General features: G+C 37.3%; 1 protein-coding gene across 4 annotated transcripts in view; it reads left to right on the top strand.

Moving 5' to 3' along the window:
• The first annotated feature begins 3,619 nt into the window (after nt 1-3,619).
• The window catches only part of clip1a (CAP-GLY domain containing linker protein 1a), a 70,635-nt gene continuing 52,202 nt past the window's right edge, over nt 3,620-22,052 (top strand). For all 4 annotated transcript variants that reach the window (XM_087254312.1, XM_087254311.1, XM_087254310.1 and 1 more), the window contains exons 1-6: nt 3,620-3,743; nt 12,783-13,014; nt 14,827-15,326; nt 17,212-17,336; nt 17,525-17,753; nt 19,873-20,070. In XM_087254312.1, coding sequence (XP_087110438.1) covers nt 12,924-13,014; nt 14,827-15,326; nt 17,212-17,336; nt 17,525-17,753; nt 19,873-20,070 — 1,143 coding nt within the window. In that variant the 5' untranslated portion in view covers nt 3,620-3,743; nt 12,783-12,923. The remainder of the gene's footprint in view (nt 3,744-12,782; nt 13,015-14,826; nt 15,327-17,211; nt 17,337-17,524; nt 17,754-19,872; nt 20,071-22,052) is intronic.

The following is a 22,052-nucleotide window of genomic DNA, read 5'->3' as shown; positions in this document are numbered from 1 at the left end:
TTTGGGATTCTTTGCTTTTTTTCTTTGGAAAGGTGGGGTTATATTATTATTGTGGCTTAAGAAAGCCAACGTAATGTTATACTACATAAACTTCTTAGACTATTTTAAGAACGCATCTCTTCCTGGGCCGTTCATACTACAACCACCAAACTAACTCCAAACCTCTAATCTATACTGAATTAAGCTGCAATGTCTTTTCCATCTGATCCGACTTACGGTTTTCCGAAAACTGACCTGGAAAATTCAGAAAAGTCCCATTGACTTAACATTGGACCAAACTTTGTGACCTCATAACTTTGCTCCAGACTGTCGTACAGACTTAAGGTTGGTCTAATTTATCTCAGGCTACCAATCTGCCAATCACTGATGACCTTTAAACTTTTTAGCCACACCCTAGCAACCCCTTATGGCGTGTTAGCATCTGTCCACTGACTTTCATTATAAAAAACTACCATTGACTTTACATTGGACATACTGATAACATACCAATCCATACTAGAAACATACTAATCCATCCATACTAGCAACATACTAAATTCATGCTAACAACATGCTAGTTTATACTAGAATCATGCTATTAACATGCTAATGCATATTGGAACCATGTTAACAGCATGCTAATTAATGCTATAAACATGCTAGCATGTTAATTCATACTAGTAACATGCTAATTTATGCACCCGCCTAGTAACACCTTAGCAACCGCCATAGCAACCACTCAGAACACCCCATCAATCAACTAACAACACTTTAGCAACCACTCAGATCTCCGTAGCAGCACCTTAGAAACTGCCTAGCGATGTCTTAGCAACCACCTAGCAACACCTTAGCAACTGCCTAGCAACCACTCAGAACACCCTAGCAACCAGCTAGCAACACCTTGGCAATCACCTAGCAACACCCTAGCAATCGCCGAGCAACACTTTAGCAACCACCTAGCATCACCTTAGCAATGGCCTAGAACACCTTAGCAACTACCTAGCAACTATTCAGAACACCCATGCAACCACCTAGAACAATCTAGCAACCACCTAGGTAACCATCTAGAACACCCAAACAACTGTCTAGCAACCAATCAGAACAACTTAGCAACTGCCTAACAACGCCTTAGCAACTGCCTAACACCACCTTAGTAACCACCTAGCACCACCTAGCAATGCCTTAGTAACCCCTCAGAACACCCTAGCAACGCCTTAGCAAGAAACATGACAATCCATGCTAGAAACATGCTAACATACATGTAGTTATCTATGCTAACTGTTTCAAACTTTTTAAAAAACTACTTCGAACTTCCAGGCTCGGCTTTCTCAAGCCACTATAAGATTTCTCTGCCTACTTTTCTAGTTCTCCTTTCGTCGTCTTCTTCTTCTTAGACTATTTTAAGAATGCATCTTCTCCTGAGCCGTTCATACTACTACAAAACTAACTCCAAACCTCCAAACTATACTGAATTAAGTTACTTTATCTTTTCCGTCTGATCCGACTTTTCCGAACACTGACCTGGACAATTCAGATAAGTCCCATTGACTTAACATGGGACTAAAATTTGTGACCTTTTTGTAACTTTGTGCCAGACTGTCATACAGACCTAAGGTTGGGCTCATTTAACTCAGCCTACCAATCTGCCAATCACTGATGACCTTTTAATTTACTAACCACACCCTAGCAACCTCTTACCAGCACCCTAGTAACTGTCTCACAGACTTCCATTGTAAAAAAAACTGCTGTTGACTTTACATTGACATACTATCAACACACCAATTCATACTAAAACATATTAACAAACATACTAATCATACTAACAACATGCTAATTCATACTATAAACGTACTAGCAACATGCTATTACATGTATAATCCATGCTAAAAACATGCAATTTTATACTAGAAACATGCTAATTCATACATCGCCGTGCAATATTCCTGTATCTACAGCACTTTTACAGCCTCTTCACCCTTGTGTATTATTCCGCCTACATAGAGTGACATAGAGTGACTGCAGATCAATAAACTTACTACAGTTGATGTTTTGTCACAAGATGGCGACAGAGACTGCGTAATAATTAATAATTCCTTAGAGGAGAAAATGTACATTTCAAGCTACAGCTTATTAAATCATTACGGGACAGGTAAGTGACATTCTAAGTTGATCACTCCCTCTCTTGTATGTTGTTATCGCAAACACAACAGTAACGTAGTAGTGATTGGGTTGCTTTTGCTATTTTGGGGGGTAATGATTGTGATCTCCCCATTGCAACAGAGAAATACTGGGAAATGTCTATAGACTGATGGCATTTCATACTGTTCAGTCTTATAATCTTAAAATGTGAGCAAACCCTGCTGAAAAATCCAGCTTAAACCAGCCTTGGCTGGTTTTAGCTGGTCGACCAGCCTGGTTTTAGAGGGTTTTTGGCCACTTCCAGGCTAGTTTCCAGCCATTTCCAGCCTGGTCTTAGCTGGTCAGGCTGGGAGATGACCAGCTAAAACCAGCTTGACCAGCCTAGCCAACCTGGGAGTCCAGCCAAAACCAGCTATGTCCAGCTTAAACCAGGCTGGTCAAGCTGGTTTTAGCTGGATTTGGCTGGTCATTTTCCAGCCTTACCAGCTAAGACCAGGCTGGAAATGGCTGGAAACCAGCCTGGAAATGGCCAAAACCCCTCTAAAACCAGTCTGGTCAACCAACTAAAACCAGCCAACCAACCTAGGCTGGTTTGAGCTGGATTTTTCAGCAGGGAATTCACCTGTTTTGTCATAATTTTAGATATTACGCAAGAAAATAATTCTAATACTCGCTCTAAAATGATGTTGGTGAATGAGCAATGGTTTCTGCTGTTCTGTCATCAGCTGCAGATGTGAATGAGTGGCAGGAAGATAGTAAATCCTCAAACAAAAGGATTTTAAGTCTTTCTGTGTTTGATTTTCTGTTATCAACACGATTATGCCGTCAAACTTGTATAAACGCAATATCACACAGGTAGCTGATATGGTTATATATCATTACAGGTGGGCAGGTACGTAGCAACCGGGGGTCCCCCTCACGCCTAGAAATAGACCATTTCGAAACAGGTGATTAATAATTTTATGACCTTAAATTTTGTGTCTCATACAGCTGCTAAAATACAGACAGCGCAAATACGACAGTGCAAAATACACAGTGCAAATAAAATGACAGACAGTGCAAAATACAGACAGTGCAAAATACAGATGTATTGTAGATACAAAACAGAAATATTGACATATTTATATGCAACAATATGTAAATATAATTTTATTATATATATTTATTTATATATTTTTACTTATATTCATGTGCAATATGTATTAGACAGAAATATGTTATATATAAATAAACATTTGAACAAATACATGCATGTGTACATTATAATAAGCACAGTACACACATGTAAAAACTAATTTTGGACTAATTGCTATTAATCGTTTAGTTACCAATAAAGCATTTCTATGAGTGACAGCAAGTGCAGTATTATTATTAATTTATTTTTAATACTGAAGAAGGGAAGTCGAGCACGTTTGCTTTTCCATCTGCCCGCCTCTTAAGGCTTCCCGTTGGCTTGGGGCGGAGCTACGAGCGTCTACGTCATTACGCCACTCGTGTCACTACAGAAGTGGGTGCTTGAACGCACCAGGTTAAATCCTTCGCCAACGCGGGCGTCAAGCTAAGTAGATTGAAGAGAATTCAGCACTTTTCATTTCTGACAGCAGCTCGCAGACAGGAGACCGCAGGTGAGCTCGCGATCGGCCGGTTATAAGTGCTAGGTTCACCGGGTGTCGTGGATCCATCGCCTTTACCATCGGAAGTTGCTAAGTCAGAATTTCCCATTAAAACAGGTTGCTTCTCGGCCTCGCTCCGCACTAGACAACCTTAAAGTCCTGCTTTAGTACGTTTGTCATCATTCTCTATGCTAACGCTGCTGTTGAAATGCGTTGTTTGTGTATGTGCGAAGACTAGCACTGCTGCTTGATTATCACTGACTGCGGCTCTCTCTATTTTGGTTCGGTTAGTCAAGATGTGACATTGCGGAAAGTCGTCATACTGACCAACTTCGTGAACTTTCTCCATGTCCAACTTGTGTTTACTTGAAGGAGAAAGTCCTCTGAGGACAAAATATACAGTTTAATCATTGCTAAATATGTAATGTGTTGTTTTCTGAGAAACTTTTTGTTTTGTTGCTTGAAGTTTTTGCTAATTTTCTCGTATGAACACCTCTAAGCTAGCTCATTTTTATTTTAAAACTGTCAAATAGTCGTCGACAAACCTCTAGTTTATGTATAGGCTTTGTAAATTGATATCCTGTTCTTCATATCAGGTCGTTGTTTTGGTTGGAAATCCTAAACCATGCTTAACTGGTCAAGCTGTAACGCGCAAATCGGCTCAGATTTTGAAGCCCCAGATGTGGCTCCTGATTGCATACAGCTCTGCAGTATAAGTTTTATGCCAGAATTAAACAGCTCGTGTTTTTGATTGAGGCTGTAAACTCTCAGCATGTGAGAATAGCCGTAGCTGGGTGGCTTTTCAAGATGCTAGTTGCTACCGTCGAACAGACGTTTGTTAGTTTTGCTGCAGGTTTGTCTTGTTTGTGGTTTCGGTCAGTTTGACAGATAAATGTCATGTTGAGTAAAGTACATTTGTGTTTTGAACTGTTATCTTGTTTTAGTCACTAAAAGCTGTTTATAACTATATAGCTAAAAAATAATTTGATGCAGTGCACTTGCAATACTCTTGTAGTCACTTTGGCTGGTTTTGAGGTGGGGTGGTTAAAGGGTTGGTTCACTCAAATGAAAATTTCCTCACTATTATCTTTACTCAAGGTTTACTTATCTTTACTTTTTAAATTTTTTTATTTATTTCTTCTGTTGAACACAATCCAAAGCATTCTGAAGAATGTTGGAAGCCAGCAGCCATTAAGTACGTTTACATGGACACCAGTGATCCGGTTTGAATGCGATTAATACAATACTCTGATTAAGAGTCGACCATGTAAACGGCCATTTTTGATTAATCAGATTAAGGTCATAATCAAACAACAGAAATGGAATTAAGACATGTGGAGTATGCTAATTTTAGTCTCATTATTTAAGCGCAGTCAGGGCTCAACAATAAGGGCTGCCCGATGGCCCATGGCCAGCGTGTGAGATGCTCTGGACAGTAGACAGTAGACAGGATTGTTACTGGCCCGATTGGGCCACTGATGCCCTGTCACAAAAATTTTATTTGCCTGTGACTATTTGTTAATTGCATTCAAATACAGTCTTAGAATCGAGAAACCGTTTGTGTTTTTCAGCCTTCAAATGTTATCTTTTCAGTTTCTCTTATCTGATTGGATGTTATAAGCATGTGATTTTTTTCCGTAACAGCCAATACAGTGAATAGCAACATCAAGTGATAATGCTAAAGAAAAACATTTGTTTCTAACGCCTTGAAAGCAGACATTTACGAGGGTGCACCGCGACTAAAAAAATGAAGTGATGTTTTGTACAGTTTGATGTCAGTTTGGCAGGTCGGCCATCTTTTGTTTTGCAATAAAATACCTGCACAATTTGCTACTTTTGTTTGCAAAACACTTTGAATTTTGCTCATTATACATTTCTTAATTTTTTAAAATATTATATTCTAGATTTTAAACGTTTTGACACTTTTTTTTTTTAATTTGTGGCTAAGAAATAGCTATTAACTTTATTAACTTTTCATTTGGTAAGGACAGTGAAAATATTGGCAGGGCGAGTAAAAATCTGAACCAGTGGTCCAATCGGGCCAGTAGAAAAAATCTTTAGCGTTGAACCCTGGCAGTACAGACATGTAAACACCTTAATCAAACTGTTACCATCATGTAGGATTTTCACTACATTTTGCGACAGGATAGTCTATACAGACATGGCTGTTTAACCCTATTCTCTGCACCTATCGAGTCAATGAAACCTACATTGGGTGGAACATGAAAATGTTCCTTAATGAAAGTGAAAATGCCAAACTGCAGTTGACACTTAAAAAATGCAAATGCAACCCATCACTGGGAAACATCCACACGCTCATTCACACACATAAACTACGGCCAATTTAGCTTACCCAATTCACCGACAGCGCATATCTTTGGACTGTGGGGGAAACCGAAGCACCCAGAGTAAATTTTATTTGACCAGCATTATCATACCTGCCAACACTCCTGTTTTTCCCGGGAGTCTCCTATATTTCAGACCCATCTCCCTCCACCTTCTCGTTTTGTTATTTCTCCCGGAAAACTCTGGTAATGCACCCCCCCACATCCCTCCACCCCCACCAATCCTCAGCATTTTATGCGGTTTGCGGTCTGTGAAAGCCCGGGGTTGCCAACATTGGTATAAGATGCAATTGTAGCGGCCGCCCGTAACACACTTCACAGTAGTTACTAACACCACAGTACCCGGTTCTCAACAGTGTTATTCAGACACCTCACCAACCCCCCAACCTAACACCCCTTCCCTCAGTTTCCTAGATTTATAGAGACAAATGTTGACAGGTATGGTCATATAAATGTATACGTTATCTAAAATCTGACCAATCAGAAGCAGCCCATCTAGAGCTGTATATAAATACTAATGCAGGGAGACAAAAGAGAATAACAACAGCCAATAAGAATCAGAATTTCAGAAGAATCGGAAGGTTTTTGGTCATTCTTGGTGTTTTTTAATAATTGTTTTTATTTGTTTAATTAGCTAAGAAAAATATCTATTACCTTGTTATTTTAGTATGATTGTTACATAATTGCTTTTTAAAGTTCGTTATATTGTAAGAAATATCATTATTGCAACACAAATTTTCCCTTTATTGTGCATATCTACATGCGTAGAGCCTATGATAAATCCGCAAACTATTATTTTTGCAAGACACAATGTTCCGTTATGCTACGAATCTTATGAATTGACACGGAGTTTAACATTTGATTTGTTTAATGTCTTTAAAAGTTTGATTATTGGATTTTATGCGTAATAATTTCCAGAAAACATTTTTTTTTTCAGATCTGGAGTCCTTTCCAATATACCAGCAAGTTTATTAATCACATTAGTGGACTCTTGCCAGTACATGTATGATGGATTAGGCTTAGTGAATGTAGGCTTAAGCTCTGTGCTAATTTGAGATCAGAGAAAAGGTTTTCTGGTCTCTGTTAAGGATCAAATCCAATTAGTTTACTAGTAACTTTTACTCAGATCTAATAATTTGCTCCCTGGATCCTGAGAAATATGACAGTTGTGTGGAAAAAAAAATCATGTGACTGAAACGTGATTAACTTTTTTAGAAGCTCTCAAGATCAGATAAAAAAAAATCTGGGTTTTGAAACCAAAATGGGTCACTTGTTTTGTGGCTGAGAGAGCTCAAACCCTCTAGGGTTGTCATGATGCTGGAATTCGATACCAATCGGTATTGAAATTTGAAAAACGTCTGTTTACCGCTAACATTTGAGCACTGTTGATCAGGTTCATAACTTTGCCATTGTGTTCACATGCTCAACAGAAATGACTGTGATTGGCTGTATTGGTCATCAGTTCACCAAACTCACTGCTGTTTACTGATTGTAACCACAGATTCAGGGACATTAAAGCATTTCAAAGTCACGTCAATCAGCTAATTTGTCTATAAGCTGACATACGAGCAATCCGCTGATGAATCAGATGAGTAATTTTTATTATATAATATGTGGACTGGCTATGAATCAAATATTTACAAGAATTCATTCATTAATTTTCCTACGGCTTAGTCCCGTTATTCATCAGGGATTGCTACAGCGGAAAGAACCGCCAACTTATCCAGCGTATGTTTACACAGTCTATGCCTTTCCAGCTGCAACCGAGTACTGTGAAACACCCATACACCTTCATTCGCACACATGCAAAGCAGCCAATTTAGTTCATCCAATTCACCTGCATGTGTTTGGACTGTGGGCGAAACCTGAGCACCCTGAGAAAACCCATGCCAGCACGAGGAAAACTTGCAAACTCCACTCAGAAATGCCAACTGACCCAGCCGGGACTGAAACCAGCGACCTTCTTGCTGTGAGGTGACAGTGCTAACCACTGAGCCACCATGTTGCCCCTATTTACAAGAGTGATGAATGTAAAACTGTTTGTTAAAGAGTCGAAAATAATTTGTTTCCTTTTTTGAGCTCCCCAGATTTTTTAAAATATCTGTTGGCGTCAACTAACTACTCAATTGCTGTCATTAATGCTTGTCAAAGTCAAGCACAAATGATTATTCTCCTGTTAGATGACTGTGCTACAGTTTAAAGTGGGGGTCTGATCTCTAAAGTGCTGGTCAATGACTCACAAAACAGCAGTATAATTAATTTAAAGCATCATTGCTTTATTTCAGCACAAGCTTATCGATTGAGTTTTATTTTCAGTGGTTAAATCCAAATTACCCTTTTTATTATACAGTTGAAGTCAAAATGTTTTTTTTTTTTTTATAAATATTTCCCAAATGATGTTTAACAGAGCAAGGAATTTTTCACACTATTTTGCTATATTATTTTTTCTTCTGGAGGAAGTCTTATTTGTTTTGTTTTCGTCTAGAATATTTTTTTTACCATATTAAGGTTAATATTATATATATATATATATATATATATATATATATATATATATATATATATATATATATATATATATATATATATATATATATATATATATTTTTTTTTTTTTATATATACATTAAAGCATTTTACAGAACTAAACAGTCAGTGACAGGCTGACAGCAGCAGTTAATCATAATAATAATAATAATAATAATAATAATAATAATAATAATAACAACCAGTAACACTACCAGTAAATGACAAATAGACACATACAGTTAAAGTCAGAATTATTAGCCCCTTTCAATTTTTTATTTTATTATTATTTTTTTTATTATTATTTCCAAATGATGTTTAACAGAGCAAGGACATTTTCACAGTATGTCTGATAATATTTTTTCTTCTGGGAAAAGTATTGTTTGTTTTATTTCAGCTAGAATAAAAACAGTTTTTAATTTTTTAAACACCATTTTTGGGACAATTATTAGCCCCTTTAATCTCTAGTTTTTGTCAATAGTCTACATAACAAACCATCATTATACAATAACTTGCCTATTTACCCTAACCTGCCTAGTTAGCCTAGTTAACCCAATTAAGCCTTTAAATGTCACTTTAAGCTGTATAGAAGTGTCTTGAAAAATATATAGTGAAATATTATTCACTGTCATCATGGCAAAGATAAAATAAAGTTATTAGAGATGAGTTATTAAAACTATTATGTTTAGAAAAGTGTTGAAAAATTCTTCTCTCCGTTAAACGGAAATCAGGGAAAAATAAACAAGCGGTCTAATAATTCAGGGGGGCTAATAATTCTGACTACAACTGTACATCATTTACACATTTCTAAGGATACAGCTGGAAATACTATGTCCTGTTGCCATGTTCTGATGCATAATAACCGGTGCCCATCTTTAAAAATATCCCATTTGAATTGAAGTTGAGCAGACAGAGCATTCATACATTCCATTCTATATATTGATTCAAGTTTTTCTATCCACTGTGCTATTGTTGGAGTGCGTGACTTCATCCAGTTTTTGTTACAGTCTTTTTTGCACTTAGTAAAAACATATGTAGTAAATATCTTTAATTTTTATTATATACATCCTGGGGTATCCCTTCAAGCAAGAAAAACAGGTTGATCTAACTGCATAGTTTTCATTATCTCAATCTTTACCCCTTGCCAAAATGACAGTAACTTCGAACATTCCTAAAATATATATATGTGTGATTACCCACATTCCCGCAACCCCTTCGGCATTCCTCTGACGTGGACTGTTAACATATTTTGACACCCATCATTTGTTTCCAATTGGCAAATCTCAACCAGAATTTGCAAGACATTTTAACTCTTGATCAAGTGATTTTTTTTATTTATTTATTTTTTACCAGATGTCATATCGGACATACAAGATTAACTCATGCCTTTTTACGTTAAAGATCCCGCTCAATGTTTGTGCTGCAAAACTCCCCTTACTGTAAAACACATTTTACTGGACTGTCCTGCTTTCAATGATACTTGAAGACTTTTTTATGAAATGAACTCTCTTAAGGACTGTTACGACTGAAGTTTATTTATTTTTTTATTATTGCGGATTGTACTCCTTTTTCTTTTGTCCCGCCTCCTTGCTGTTTTTCTGCTGTCTTATAGGCTCCCACGCCGGCGTGATTCCCTGCTCTGATTGGCTGCTGGTCTACGAGGCCTGTATAAAAGGGAGCTTTCACCCCTTCGGCCGACGACCAACAATAATCACCTTTGTATTGATGACCATTCTATGCTTGAATAGTTTTTGAGAGTTTGAGTGTGTAGGGGTGACTTGCCTATAGGGTTGTAACGGTATGAATTTTTTACAGTATGATAATAGTCTAAAACAATACCACGGTTTGACGGTTTCGCGGTATACGATATGTTACAAATGTTACAAAATAGTAGAACAGTGAAGCAAATTTGACTTTTTCCAAATAATATATTTTTAGTTACTATAAACAACACCACTTACAATGAACAAATAAAAAAATAAGAAAATAATAAATAATGTGTCAAAGTCCAAATAAAGTCCAAATAAACATGGTGCAAATCCTCAGTAAAAAAATAGATATAAATATTTACTATACTATAAATAGTTACATAACGAAACTAGATTCAATATGGAACATCCTTAGGTTTTATGTGCCAGCATGGATATGGTTGTCTGTGGATATGGATTTGGATATGGTTGTCTGCAATGCAGACAAACAGCTGCACCTTCATTTGCGTCTTTTGAAAACAGCAAGAGCAGCAGTTCGTCTTTGCTGTGTCACTGTTTTGACATGTTTCTGTGCTGCTGTGCATGCAAAAGTACTTAGTATGAGAATTATTTCATGCAAAACTTTTTTTTTTGCGTTTTATTTAGCCGCGCATAAATGTATGCCTATCTCTCATTCCGTGTTGTTCAAAAAGCTCATTGTTTGGTCCACAAACAAAAGCGAAACCTATGCTTATTGGTTGTGATATAGCGAGTTTGAACCAATCTGGGCATGGAGGAGGGACAATGCATCAATGTATCATGTCTGGTTTCTCCGGAGACACAGTGACGAGCGTTTCTTTGTCAAATCAGCGTGGTCAAATTTTGATGACGTAACCGCACTGATTCTGGAGCCTCTGAAAGTCCGAATGTTATGTGATACAGCACTGGAAAGCTGAGATTCTCTTCTTTATGCCAATCTTTGAATTGTATGAATCGGATCAGCGGATCAAAAGTTATTAAACATTTAAGAGCAATACTTATTTTTAGCCGCGGGCGGCTGTCTCGGTCTTTAAGGGTTAAAACCGTTGATATGCAATTGTTCATGGTATGATAATCGTGCACGTTCAAATCGTGGTAGACCGTCATACCGGTATATTGTTACAACCCTACTTGCCTATTAATTTGATTACTTTTGACTTTGTTTATATTAGGGAGTCAGGTAAGATTCTTGTATGTTTCTTTAAATAGTAATAGGTAAGTTAGTGGATTTATTTTATAGATTCTTTTGTTTGTTATTTTGGCCTGTGGTCACCCTGACGAAATGCTCGTTTATATAAACCCTATTTTTCTATAATAAATATCTTCATATATACTCTCAATTGAGTGTGTGAGTTTGGTTGTCGACCGAAGGGAATCTTTTGCTATAAGTTTTGTTTAGTTTGGGAAATCCACCACCCCAACACATTTGTTTGTTCTTCGTTTATTATGCCCTTTTCGTTTCCCCTAGACTTGGGGCGTAATACGACATTTTTAACAAAGTGACACCAGAAAATTTTTTAGAATTCTTGTCATGGATTAAAACTAAAAATCTTATTTAACTTGTGTTTTCATTTGATTGTTTGTTTATTTATTATTGAAATGTTCTTGGAATGAAAATATCCTTGATTGCTGACATGGCAATAAACAAAAAAATATTTTACATTATTTCCAATTGGCTACAGAATAAACCACTGTTATACATTGACTTGCCTAATTACCCTAACTTGCCTAATTAAGCCTTTAAATGTCACTTTAAGCTGAATACTAGTCTCTTGAATAATATCTAGTGAAATATTTACTGTCATCATGGCAAACATAAAATAAATCAGTTATTAGAAATTAGTAATTAAAACTATTATGTTTAGAAATGTGTTGGAAAAAATCTCTCCGTTAAACATTAATGAGGGGAAATATACAGAGGGGGCTAATAATTCAGACTTCAGCTGTATGTTAAAACCTTTATTTTAAAGAACTACTTGCTGTAAACACTCAAGAATTCTGAATAGAGTAACAGCTATGTCACACAGCAGAAAACACTTGTCAGCACATCTGTTACACATTGCTTGTGAATGCACTGTGAAATATGGTTTTACACTTTCAACTACTACAGCAGCAAATGGTAACACTTTAGGTCAAAATTCATGCTATTAACTACTGGCTTATTACCTGCCTATTATTAAGATACTAACTGTTCATTAATAGTAATAAAGTATAATGTTATTCTGCATCCCTAATCCTACCCTAAACCCAACCTCAACCTTACTAACTATTAATACACAGCTAATTAGTAGTTTATTAAACTTCTAGTGTTGGTTTATAGTTTAATTGTGACCTAAACTAATGTGTTACCCAACAAACTAATGAAACAATGTTTATGTTGCATGAGCACAGTTACATACCGAAATGCTCACCAGTTTATGTTTGGTGATCTATTTCTCTCTTTTCTTCTCCAGAGTCATCGCTGCACAGTGTTATCCCTCCTTTGTTTTTATTTATACAATTTTTCATTCAACGCTGTTGCTCCAACCTTAACAGTCAATGTTTGTTGGAGAGGACAACTGCAAGTATAGACTGACAGTGATTTTAGAGGAACAATGAGCACCTCAAAGCCCAGTGGACTAAAAGCACCCAGCAAAATTGGTCGACCAGCCAATACTGGGCCCACGAAGACGTCACCTTCTGCTGGTAAGACCTTTTCATTTTACTAGACGTACAATATAAAATAATAATATTATGAAATTTATAGTAGTAATAGTAGACCACGGTATTTAAAGGCGACCTATTATGCAAAGATCAGCAGTCGCAGATCCCTGTTGTGGATGACGCCGAAACTGACGCGCATCTTCTAAAAAATGTAACTACTTGTTGCATTGACGCGTAGCGCAAGCTCTGTGATTGGTCGACTTGGTAGCGGTGATAAGTGTGGGCGGTGCTGAGAGCCGCGAGCCCGATGGAGCAATTGTTTACAAGTGTCGAGTCCCGTGAGGGAGCTCCAGATGGAAACTGTTGTTTTGTGTTCACCTTATAATTAAAGTTGTTGCGCATCCGCTGGTTCCCGCCTCTGAATGAGCGATTTTTAGCTACTTGTACATTAAGTTAGCGTTCAGAAAAACAAATACGGCTCATTGCTGCAGTCACTGTGAGAAAAAAACAAACAAACATTTAAATCAAACCTCCCGCACGGCCTTCTATACGACCGCTCTGTGCAACAACCTAAACGTTATTTACAACTTTATTAATTCAATTCAATTCAATTCAATTCAGCTTTATTTGAATAGCGCTTTTACAATGTAGATTGTGTCAAAGCAGCTTCACATAAATGGTCATAGTAACTGGAACAGTGTGGTTCAGGTTTTAGTGTTTAAGTTCAGTTCAGTTCAGTTTAGCTCAGTTCAGTGTTAGCTCAGTTCAATATTACCTGTTATTCACAGCATATGCAGGTTGTGTTCAATAAAGTAAGCGTCATTTGCATGCACGCGCGCATTCTCGCAAGTAAATAAACAGTGCGTCAGCTCATGTGATATTTCGCGACCTTGAATACATCATTACATGAAGACAGAAATGACATTTTGGGTGAATTATACTTCATAAATTCAGAATGTGACTCTTTTAACGCCATTTGAAGGTGTCAATGTTGCTGTGAAGACTTCTGCAGCCTTTTCTTCTCTCCTTACCTTGAAAATATAATTGGCTGAATCGTAGAAAAAGCTAAATTAGGATCGCGTGTAGGGTCGAATCGAGATCGTGATCTTTTTTCGATTAATCGTGCAGCCCTAAACAAATCCATATGAAACGGCCCCTAAAACAGGGGTCATCAACTTTTTGGAAACTGAGAGCTACTTCTTGGGTCTCGTTTAATTTGAAGGGCTGCCAGTTTGATACACACTTCCTAATAACAAGTTTGCTCAATTTACTTTTAATTATATGTTATTAATAATGATATTCATCTATGTGAAGACACTGATCCTGTTAATGATTTCTCACAATAGTCGTCAACATTGATTGGAAACAGATAAATATCAATATGCAACACTTGTCTGAAATTGTTTTAAAAGTTTTTTTAATATATAACTTAATATCATTTTTTATTTTACACCAGTGCAAGTGTGATTTAAAAAGAATAGCTACAAAAAATATTAGATGCTGCTTACTGGTATGTGGTGCTATGGTAAGCTGATTTTATAACAGACCCATGTGATCCTCGAGGGCTACCTGGTGCCCGTGGGCACCATGTTGGTGACCCCTGCCCTAAAAAGTGATGTCACATCTTCAGTTTCGGGCTAATGCGTGCTTTGCACTCACACTACGAGGCACACCTCTTCCAGCTGGGCCAGGGCCGGCCAACTGAACCACACCGGGGCCTGATTCAGAGCACTCACACTTGTCAAACGAACCGTGTCTGGCCACGGTTCAGATTGCCTAGTGTGAGTGCACACTAATTATGAACAAGGTCTGTTTTTATTTACATTTCTTTCTTTCTTTTTTTCTCCATGACAGGTGCTTCAAAAGCAGCTCAAAGTGACAAATCCTCAGCTGAAGCTCCAGATGCAGGAGAGCAGTTCAAGGTTGGGGATCGTGTCTGGGTGAACGGCAACAAACCTGGCGTAGTTCAGTTTTTAGGAGAGACGCAGTTTGCTCCGGGGCAGTGGGCTGGCATTGTGCTGGATGAGCCGATCGGGAAAAATGACGGCTCGGTGTCAGGCGTGCGTTATTTTCAGTGTGAAGCGTTAAGGGGTATTTTCACACGTCCTTCCAAGCTCTCAAGCACAGAAGGTGAAGCGGACGGTACGACAACAGCTCCTCCGTCCCGTGCTGCTTCACCCACCCCATCCACCACATCAGTGTCTGCTTCATCCAAGAAACCAGCATCACCCACTAAAGCTGCAGCACCCGCCTCAGATCTGGTGCGGTCCAAAAGTGAGTCGGTGTCCAATCTGTCCGAGAGTGGTTCTGTCAAGAAAGGGGAACGGGAGCTGAAGATCAACGATCGAGTGCTGGTGAGAGTGATGTGATCTTCATTAGTGCATCAGATAATTCAACATTCATTGCTTTAGGGGTCCACAAAATATCAGCTACCATCATGATATTGGCCAATAAAAGCTGTTTTGAGGCCCAATCCCAATTCTACCCCTTAGCCCTTCCCCTTTTGCAAGTTCATGTAAAGGGTTTGGGGTGTCCCAATTCTCTTTAGCTTGAAGGTGCAGGACTAGATAACCCTTGTAACATTGAGATTTTTCAGGACCACACTAGAAACCAAAGGGTTTGAAAATTAATACAACGGCTACATGGCTGCACAGATGAGTCAAGAGATGCACAAATGTAAGCGTTTTAGCATTATTAAGATTTTTTTACAACAAACAAGCATGTGTTTGTATATATTCATGACTGTGTTCGTGCTTTACAGTCATGCTTTTGTTTAAAAAACCCACTAAATTTCGCTATCTATTATCCAAAATAATAACTCGTGTATAGCAGTCCCACAACATACTTTCACATCTGTCACTTGATGACATTCGAGTACCCTGTCACTAAAATCTAGTCGCTGAGAATGAGCTTTTTACAGCCTCTGTTATAATGTTAATGTTGTTTTAGTGTGTTTACATGTTGCTACTAGCTTAACTACATTTCTCAGTAGCGTGGTGGTAGAATCACTACTTTCTAATTTAAATAGTCAGTAGCAAAGCTAATTTATTAGTGAAGTAACGCAGTAGCATCAACACAAGCTACATTTACTTCTCTGATCGATAAGTGACGGCACTGACATTAACAAAGCTGTCAAGCTGATGAAAATATGGCCATATGAAGACGAGAATGACTATTTATTCTTCTTGTCGTTTTACAGTGGTTGACAACAAACTTTTCAGTGCGTTACTGCCACCTCTTGCTTTGCTCAGTGATGTCACCAACCAATTAGGCCAATTATTTGTAAATATTATATATATATATATATATATATATATATATATATATATATATATATATATATATATATATATATTTATATATATATATATATATATTTATATATATATATATATATATATTTATATATTTATAATTTATATTTATTTATATATATATATATATATATATATATATATATATATATATATATATATATATATATATATATATATATATATATATAAATATATATATATATATATATATATATATATATATATATATATATATAAATAAATATATACATTTTATATATACTACATTATGTAGTGTAACTAATTAATGAAGAGTTGTAAATGTATATACGATATAGTGCTTATTCCTAAGTATTTCCCTTTACTATAAATTACTATAATAAACACCTGGTTTCATTAGATTTTTTGTTTTGCTGTTATATACTATAATTTGTTTCTGTTTAGTACAGCATATTATTTACAGTAAATAACTGAACTGAACTATTCTGCCTCATATGTTTCATTTGCAGTTTCATTGATCACTATGACAGAACTGACGTGTTTGTTTCGATTTAAAAATGAAAATTATTCTCTGTTTCAAGAGAAAGGGACTAGTAGAAAGTAAAAAGATCCCTGCAAAAATGCAAAGCCTATAGCCTTCTGAAAACATGAACTGCCATTCGGTAATATTCAGTCAAAGTCTGAATATTTGCTTTACGTTTGGTGTGGTGGTCCTGTCAGTTTGACCAGCCACAATATTCTAAACCACGCCCCTCTTACCGTTAATTTGCTGTTAGGGAATGATGCACCAAAAGAAAGCCCCGCCTCCTACTCAATATTCCATTTCAGTTGAAAGCACATTAACATACTGATACTCGAACGTTAATGATTGGTCATTTAATTTCAGAAGACTATCACCTATTGCTCAATTACGTTATTTTTTTCTACACATCTATAATTATAGGTTGCTGGCTCAAAAGCTGGCGTGGTGCGTTTCTTAGGGGAAACTGATTTTGCCAAGGGTGAGTGGTGTGGAGTTGAGCTGGATGAGCCCTTGGGGAAGAACGATGGAGCTGTGGCTGGAACCAGGTATTGTGTCCTGTTCTTACATCACAATCTAAAGGTGAATTGTCTATGAACAATGGGGTATACATGCACAGAGACGTTTCATTTCAGTCAGCCAGCTCAAGCACTACTGGTGAGCTTTTTTTTTTGTTGGCTGACAAACACTAGCTGTGCTTAAAGTATTTTACATGAATGCATTTGTTTATCTTCAGGTATTTCCAATGTCAGCCCAAGTATGGTCTCTTTGCACCAGTGCACAAGGTGACCCGTATAGGTTTTCCCTCCACTACCCCAGCAAAGGCAAAAACCACTGTGCGGAAGACGACCGCCACCACCGCCGCCACTCCGTCAGCACTGAAGCGCAGCCCGAGTGCCTCCTCCATCAGCTCCATGAGCTCTGTAGCCTCTTCTGCTAGTTGCAAGCCAAGCCGTACAGGACTGGTGAGTCCTCACATGCATGCATATTTTTTGGTTTTATGTTATGTCTGTCATATGGGTCATCAAACGTATGTTGACATACGAGGTTTCACAAAAACATAGGCAGTAGCATTTGCTATGAGCATGTGTTGAACAAAGGCGTGTTTGCTAACTGCTTCAGCTTTGTATCTTGTTCAGACTAAATGCTAAACTTGTTTTCGGTGAATATATCAGATCTGGATAGAGAGGTCAAATATTCCAGCATTTTCCCATTGGATTGAGTTGACATGTAAGGCTCTTCTAAAGCCTTATTAGGCGTTGACATCGGACGCGCCTTATGCGAGTAAATCATGCGAGAATATCCAACTAATCAAGTATAATTAGACCGTTAAACATTTTGGGCCCCATCATACACTCTGCGCAATAAGATGCCAGACGCGTTTGGTGCGATTTGCTGCTGTTTTCAGACCAGTGCAACCCTAATATTCTCGTTTTGCACCACTTTGTTTAAATAGCAAATTGGAGGTGTGTTAAGGCGTATTGTTGGTGCGTGGCTATTTTGAGGAACTAACATAGACTGTGCAATAGACCAGCTGAGAGCAGGTCTTAAGTCCAGCGCAGAGCGCATTAGTTGTGTGTCTTGCTTACACATTGCTTAATACACACAGGATGTACAGCAATACACAAATATCTTTACAAATTAAAAAAAATGGATTAAAATATTACGAAAATTATTATTTTCTACATAAATATAAAACCCACTGCCTCCATACCTACATCTGGGGGGGCTTTTTTCAGTTTATTCATGACATTTGCTTTTGTATAATGTTGTTGTTGTTGTTATTATTGTTATTATTATTATTACTACTGTTATTTATTATAGGCATATTTATTTTTGTTTTAATAAAAACAGGCTTAGATTCATCCACCTGTCAGGTTTTGGACCATATGGAGCATATAGGACTTGTGTTTGGATATAATTCATTTATTAATTTGCTGGAGATTAGAACTAAATTTAGAAATAGTTTTGAAACTAATCTTTGTGCTCAACAAATGAAATTAAATATGTAGACTTCAGTCTTCAGTGGAGTGTGTACAACACCATTTCCTTACTCCACGAAAGTAAAGGAGTAAAGTAAAGATGTAAAGTAAAGAGAAAGTAAAGAGGCCGATTGGAGGAGGCTCATTCTTTATCCTCGCACTGCAGATGCTCTGTTTAACTGTTTTCTCGCTAGTAAAGCGTTCAGTTTTTTCACTTACATTCTATTCAATTAAATCACTTATCAAGGAGATCAAACTGTCATGTATTTGATGCCAATGAAGAATCGTTGAAATCTTTGCTCTGTTAACTAAGGCAGTGGATTTCTCCTGTCGAACAATGTCTATAAAATAGAATAACCCTTGCTGTATTGCAGAGTTCAAATTTTAAACTCAAGCAATTCAAATGAATTACGTTTTATGCACGGCAAGTGGCCTAATTGCTCAATTTGCGTCATGTCGCAGGCTGCCCATCATGTCTTTCTCCAAAATGTATTAAACACATGAAGAAAGGAAGGTGTAGAAGGGCAGTGACAGCAGCTGAAATCTGTCAGTAGTGCTTCAGCAACCCTCTGCCTTTCTTCAGTGTGAATTACTATTAGCTGCTTCAGTCCTACATCTACATTAGCTGGAGGATGAAGATGAAACCATTTCAGAAAGACAATGATCCAAAACACAGCCAAGACAGCTCTTAAATGCTTTCAGGGAAAGAAAACAAAGCTGCTGGAATGGTCCAGCCAATCACCTGACTTGAATCCAATAGAGAATCCAAAATAATACAAATCAAATTAATACACATGAAATATATCACATCTTTGCATAGACTTAACATGTAAGTGACTTGCGCGTAAAGCTTCATCCGCGTCTGGTGTGAATGCACCATAACTTCTTAAGATTGTGTGAATTTTACACGCACGATAACTCGCTTTCACTTTTGGAAAAGAAATCTTACAGTAATGTGTAGCTAAGTTAAGTTTTAGAGCAAAGGTCATGTCTGAAAAGCCGATTTTATCATATTACTAAGCATATATTGTTATAGTAAAATCAGCCAGTGTGGAGTATATGCGGGTAGTTTTGAAGATCCTAAATGAGTTTCTCTCTGAAGCTGACAGAGACGTCCACGAGGTATTCGAGGAAGATCTCGGGCACTACAGCGCTTCAGGAGGCCTTGAAGGAGAAACAGCAGCACATCGAGCAGCTCCTGGCAGAGCGGGACCTGGAGAGAGCAGAGGTTGCCAAGGCAACAAACCATGTGGGCGAAGTGGAGCAGGAGCTTACATTACTGAGAGAAGGCCAGGAGCAGGTTAGGATTTTAATTTTTTTTTTTTATTAAGAAGTAATTGACTGAACTGATACTTTTTAGCCACAAAATGAGTCGACTAAAAAAAAAAAAAAAAAAATTATATATATATATATATATATATATATATATATATATATATATATATATATATATACATATACATATATATATACATTTATATATATATATATATATATATATATATATATATATATATCACTATCATTATAATTGAACAATATAAATATATATTTATAATAAGTTTAAAGTAAACATCAATTCATATTTTATTTATTTGAATTGCATTAATATATTTCTTTTGATCATTTGTTTATTAGCATAAATGCAAGATTTGCATAATGCTATAAACATTACAATAGCTTACTACGAACCTGTGGAAAGGCTGTCATCAAAATCAGGGAGCACCTTTTTTTCTGGGTTTGGGGCTTGTGACTACTTTTACATGGACATCAGTGATCTAATGATTTGCCCTAATCTGAATAAGACAATAATATGATCTAGGTGTTTACATGAGCTGCTTTTTGAATGTTACATTCATAAATTCCCAGATACATGTTATAACACAGATCCATCAACGTCATTGTGTCACCAGCCTATTAATGTTTCCTCCGCAGTTTGTGTCTGTTGTCCTTTAAGATGTTAAAAAATAACTGTTTACATGGTAGACTCTTGATCAGAGTAGTGTCTTAATTATATTAAAATCAGAGTATTGGTGTCCATGTAAACGTACTCGGATAATGTGTCAGATGATGTCACAAGCTGTCAGAGATGGTCCATTCCTCACCTTTAAGGTGATTCCATGAGCAATGGAATGTTATAAGTTTGACGTGTTTCTCTCTTACACGCAACTTTTGTAAAACATCTGCTGCATGTTGGTGTGTCAGAATCTTTGCTTGTAAAATACAGCCATAATGTAGAATGCTTAGTTTAAGCAAATTAGATGAACGCGATCATGCGTGTTGATGAAGTGAGTCGCTCGCCGCATGCGCTGTACTTTAAGCTACAATAACAAACGCCTGACATCGCTGACATCCGTATCCCTCAAAGCTGTTTAGAATTAAATATTTAGAGATAGTGTGACACAACGCTTACTCGCGTATGTCTTTAATGCAACCCTTTATGCTTCTTAAGCGCGTCACCCAGCGGATGCATCGCTCAGAGTTTATAGTATCACACACCAGACGTGCACATTCGCATGTTATTTAAAATGAAACTATTCAGATGGCGCTTTGTGGCATGGCAGAAATATGAATAGTCATGAGTCGTGGCTGGACGCTGCGGACAGCCGCTGACTTGCGAATTCTAAATGCATGGCACTGTGCGTCGTCAAGCGGCGCTTCCGGTGCACGACTTGCTTTACGTTCTTTTTTCAGCACCGAAATTCATATGCTGATTTGATTCGGTGCATACTGGTTCCAAAGGTACCGGTGCCATAGTGGCACAGAGTTTCGGTACCCAACCCTATTCAAGACATGTCTTTTTAAAAGTGTGTGCTCTTTATGCTTTGATATTCAGTTATAGTAGCCTGCATAGCTCTTTAAAAATGACTAAAATATTTAGCTGAATTAGTATTTATGTCATTTACATATTTGTAATTTAATTATTTATTCATTTATTCATTCATTTTCCTTCGGCTTTCTCCCTGAGAGCGCACTCACACTATTCTATCCGAACCATGCCCAGGTGTGTTTCCAGGTTTGTTTGACAAATGTGAACAAACAGTTGACCAGCCCTGGCCTGGTTAGAAAAGGTGTGCCAGAGCGCGCTTCGGCGTGGTACGATTGTAGTGTGAGCGCAAAGTGTGCCCAAAACAGATGACATGACGTTGCTTCTAAGGGAGTGTTTTATATGGATTTATTAATCATTCTTCTTTTCAATGAATGCAAACTGTTGTAGTTTATTAAAGTCGCAAACCCCTCACTGCACGACAGCTGCACCTTCAGCAAACCTCCCAAAACCTG

Source organism: Danio rerio, chromosome 5 (genome assembly GCF_052040795.2).
Source record: "Danio rerio strain M-AB ecotype USA chromosome 5, GRCz13ab, whole genome shotgun sequence".
Lineage (NCBI taxonomy): Eukaryota > Metazoa > Chordata > Actinopteri > Cypriniformes > Danionidae > Danio > Danio rerio.
This window is presented reverse-complemented; position numbering and strand designations above follow the sequence as displayed.